Below are 4,925 nucleotides of genomic sequence, written 5' to 3' on the forward strand. Positions count from 1 at the left end.
GGGGGGGGCCAGCGGGCCCCAATAGATGAGGAGTAAGAGATACGGTATTAAAACAATCCAGGAGTCATGATAAGAAGAATGGAAATAAGCTAGTAATAAGTAAGCAGTAGTGCAATAACTTTGTGTAATAAGTTACACACTTTAAATAAATAAACGAACGAACGAACGAACGTGGTTGCAGTCCACCCCGGTTTTTCATGGTTGGGTTAGGGTTGGCTAAAAAATATAAGAAATGGAAAAGCCTAAGGGCAAAATATAAAGTTAGACAGTGTAATAGCAAATTAAGGGGAGCGAAAAGTCAGTAGTTCCCCAAAGCTGGCACTTAAAACACATCGAAACAAACGAACGTGGTTGCCATCTAGTAGTGAACAGGTCGAATTAGTTTTTCTTTTTCTGTTTATTGAAAGCTTCGAACCAATTCAGGCCCATATGCCTTAGTTAAGTGAAGTACATGAAATAACATACTAATAATACATATGTGAGTCTTAAAACTACTTATCATTACCTAAATATATAGACTTTAATATAATCTATAACAGTGTAAGGATGAAGTAATTTTTCTGCCTTTGTGAGCGCCTCTATCGGGAAAACGCCCAAGTTTATCCTGGAATGGTTCCTGTTTTTACTGCTAGATGGCGTCATATATACTGCGATTACCGACAGAATGATAAAGTATTGATAGGTGTAGGTAAGAAATGAACTTTGGCGGAAACTTCTTTGTCGATTCAGAAGAGGATCTCTTTTACCGTCTTTTGTTACGTTCATCTTTTTGAATTTCTGTTTGATTTTGTTAATTAATAAATTGCATTCTGGTTGTTCAAACGTGTGATCATTAAAATTTGAAAATAAAACCACTTATATTCTGAACATAAATTTATTATAGTCTCAAGTGCTATAGAAACAACGTAAACAGCGCCACCCAGCAGTAAAAACAGGAACTATTCGAGGACAAACTTGGGCGTTTTCCCGGTAGAGGCGCTGATTTTCAATAGAAATACGATACAATATTATAGTTCGCGAATAATCTTAAAAAAAAAAAAAACATACACGCGTGATAAATAATGGCACTCGCGGTTGGTATTTATACGCAACACTACCTAGAAAAAAGCGCGAAAAATTTTACAAGTTACCATATTTTCATTTACTTGTAAACGAGACAGATTGCAGCCATTGGCTCATATTACTTTGTATGCAATTGATAATGTAATGATTAATGGTAAGAATATAGAGTGTCCAGGTCTCACCACGTGGAGGTTACTGCATATGGAGACCCAAATCGGATGGCCAGGACAAATGTCACATCCTAGTCACCCTTTATTAATCCCACGATAATTTCGGAAACATAGAACATATATACAGTGGGTGCAGAAAGTATTCGTACACCGATCAACTTCCAAAAAGACTGTGTAAAATTGTAATTTATTAACTTATTTTTTTTATAAACAATGACATTCTCCATATTCTCGGAAATCTCTAGAATAGATAGAGTACAAAAAATAGCTATTTATGTAAGTTACGAAATTAACAAAAAAAAAAAAAAAAAAAAAAACAATTAATCGATAGAAATATTGAGCCAATAATTATTCGCACAACTGTTTAAAAGTACTTGCTTGGAAATTCGATGTTTTCTAATTCGTACGGAGCAATAAACTAATGTGTTTACGTTACATACTCTACTGTAAATGGTTCGTCATAAGAATCGTACAAATACTTATTGCGTCTATACTTTTACCCACTTTTCGCATTTTTTTGTTAATTTCACAAATTGTATTACCTAGTAAATATTGTTTGGATTATATCTATCTTAGAGACTTCCGAGAATATGTAAAATATCGTTGATCATAAAAAAAGAAGTTAAGAAACAACGATTTCATACAAAAGTTTTTTGGAAAATTCATCGGTGTACGAATACATTCTACACCAACTGTATATACGTTAAAGCAGTATTTTTGTTGTCAAATCATTTCTCATTTTATATTGTACAAAACAATGTTGCTAATGCACCGCGCGATCGTTTCTCAATATTTGTTCAATTAACGTTCTTTAAAATTAACATTACGACGAGTACCGACGGAAACGGACGGCTACCGACACCGACGTTGAAATTTTCATAGCAGCATTGGCGGTGCTCACCGATACGTTAGACATGTGTGTGCGATGCCTACTAGCGCCGCGTGGATTTATTTCTCCAACTAAAAACGTGGTTTCACTTCCCCGCATGTGCGCTTGTCCCCCCTGGTTAGTGCATTGAGAGCAGGGGGTCCAAGCTCACGTATTCTATTCTCACGTTCCTATTTCTATTTCTATTTAAGCTATATAAATTCGGGAACCTGCAGACGCGGTTAAAAGGATTTCCGTCGTTTCAAAAAATATCATTTTCCAAATGACGGAAATCCATCAAATTGCGTGTGCACTTTCTCTGGTTTACTTTCTTTTAAATAATTCAAAGCAATGTATACGCATACACGCGAATGCACTCCGCATTTTAGTTGGATGAATTTTTCCCACGCGGCGCTACAAACTTGTACCAACTTTTAATACGTGATCCTGGACCCCCAGATTGAGAGAGTTTTGAGGAGGCAGATCCAAGAAGAACGCAACCAATGGATCGCGGAGGTGGGGATTGGCAGAGCTGTTTGCCGATTCGTTGACTCGCTGGCACGGTCGCTCGGGTTCGGGTTCGGGTCGTATCGTCGAATGCTCCCTCTCTCAGTTCGTCTCGCGATCGCGCGCTTAGAGGGATGAACGCTGTTGCCGTTCGCTTCCTTCCGCGAACCAAAATCCAGTGTCAGTGTCGAGCAAACATGTAACCCACGATTACGATCGTCGGAGTAATCGGGACACGATCGACCCTCGAAGATCACGAATTAATAGAATCGATCGAATCGATATCGAATGCAGTATTACTGTTTAAACAAACTAGTGATAAAGTAATCGCCAAGTAATCCGCGCGATTCTGATCAGTCCTCGCGCGACATGTGACGCGTGTGCTCGACACCGGCTGATCTGTCGTTCCTGTAAGCTACCCTGCTACCCGTGGTGCTGTTGTGGTTTGATCGAGAAGTGACGGAAAAAAGAAGAATCCTGTGTTCCTGTTCTTGGAGGGAACAGAACGAGAGTGTTTGATGCGACGAGATGGGCAGCGAGGCAGAGACGGAGGCCACGGGTGCCAACGTGGATTCGGACGAGTCCGATAGTTGGGAGAAGTTTTTCGGTGAGTCGAACCCCTTTCGTTGGGTTCTTATCAGAGAGGGGCATTATTCTCGTGACATTCAGCTTCGCTGAGGGCAATTTAGACGTAGTCACTTGTGGGATTTACGAGATGAAAATTCGTGGTTCTTGAGGCTCGAGAATCCCATAGGAAATTCTAGACAGCTCGTTGATATTTTTCCTGGTTAAGGGGAGAGTCTGGTCCAGCTAATGTATTTTTCTAATGGATATAATTTCCAGATATAATTAATTTTTGTTATTGAAACGTTGTTTACATATGAAGGGATGGTGAAAGAAGAAAATTTGACAGTGTAGATTTAATTTTAATGTATACTTATACAGGGTGTTCAAAGAAGAAAATTTGAATGTATACATATAAAGGGTGTCCAAAAAAAAAACATTCAATATTTATACGGTGTATAGGGCACACTGTACCGAGTAAAAATGTTTCAGTAAGCATAGGTCCAAAGGTCCAAAGGTCAACCGTTTCTGAGATATAAACATTTTTGTTTGCTAGTACCATGATTGACTTACAACTGGGTTTTTGATATTTATAGAAGATTTTTCACGTGTCCCACCATATAAATATTGAATGCTTTTTTTTTGAACACCCTATATAGATATAGTAGTCGCAAAGAAGGGATTCGGTCAAAACGGCGGGACACGTATGTAGCTCATCGAATTTTTATCCGATTCCTTTGATTCGACGTTTAAATTGAAGGTAATCGAGTTTACGTGCTTATGAACCTCGACTCTTAATGAATTATTATTATAGCATAAAGTTTCTGCAAAATAACGGCCGGCATGTATCGTTCATTTTCATGTCTTTTGCCGCCATTTTTGGAATTAACAATTTTCGTTTGCAAATTGAGGTTCGTACGCATTTTACGTACGCAAATTACAATTAGACTGCGGATTTGATGCATTCACAACATAAACTGATATAATAAGTACATGCTATACACAAACAAAATATACGTGCACTCATGCAAAATCAAATAAGAATATTATTATATTAATTGTAGAATATATCCGACATACATTATTTACATTTTATGTATGTTTTCTGTATTATTCGTTCATGTAACATGTAGTACGTTCTAAATAAATGCATAAAATCCGCAGTCTCGCCAATTCGCTTATGCTGACTTCAGCACACACAAAATGCAAACGCGTATCCAAATTCATTCTTGTTCCAACCTCCGAATTAATTTTAGTAAATCGACTTAATTTATCAAGCCGTTACTTCGATATTAGAAATCTGATGAGAAGTCTTCGTAAACCTAGCGTGAATAATTATTTGAGCGTGGTACGTTAGCGGTATCGAGACTCTTTCAATTTTCTGTGCCAATCGACGCCGCCCGACGGGGAATTAACCTATTTACACGCCGCGTCTTGGCGCCAATTCACAGAACGCAGAGAAAAGAAACAACCAATCATAACGTCTTGTAAACGATCGTCGCGCCTTTATTGTCCATAATGCATTCGCGTGTCTTACCTTGAGTGGATAATTCGTCTCGTTACTTGAAAGGGTGATTGCTCCAGTGGAAACATGGTCTCACGGGAGGAGGAGAGGGGGTGTAAGGGAAATTTATGGCGTTCGATTGGACGAAAGAATTTTAGAAACCCCGTGGACCAGAGTTTTGCATTTCTAGAGAGCATTTAACACATTCGCGTCGGCGTGTACCACCGGTGGCTCGCGCTCGCGTGCCTAT

The 4,925-nt window shown here is 38.7% G+C and overlaps 1 protein-coding gene across 2 annotated transcripts in view; it reads left to right on the plus strand.

Annotated features, from left to right (window-relative positions):
- Positions 1 to 2,178: 2,178 nt before the first annotated feature.
- The window catches only part of LOC128894159 (pleckstrin homology domain-containing family G member 3), a 56,971-nt gene continuing 54,224 nt past the window's right edge, over positions 2,179 to 4,925 (plus strand). The window contains exon 1 of one of the 2 annotated variants that reach the window (XM_054155692.1): positions 2,179 to 3,214. In XM_054155692.1, the coding sequence (XP_054011667.1) occupies positions 3,136 to 3,214 (79 nt within the window). In that variant the 5' untranslated portion in view covers positions 2,179 to 3,135. The remainder of the gene's footprint in view (positions 3,215 to 4,925) is intronic. The other variant, XM_054155667.1, reaches the window with a different exon arrangement.

The sequence above is a fragment of the Hylaeus anthracinus genome, unplaced genomic scaffold (genome assembly GCF_026225885.1).
Source record: "Hylaeus anthracinus isolate JK02 unplaced genomic scaffold, UHH_iyHylAnth1.0_haploid 0, whole genome shotgun sequence".
Taxonomy (NCBI): Eukaryota; Metazoa; Arthropoda; class Insecta; order Hymenoptera; family Colletidae; genus Hylaeus; species Hylaeus anthracinus.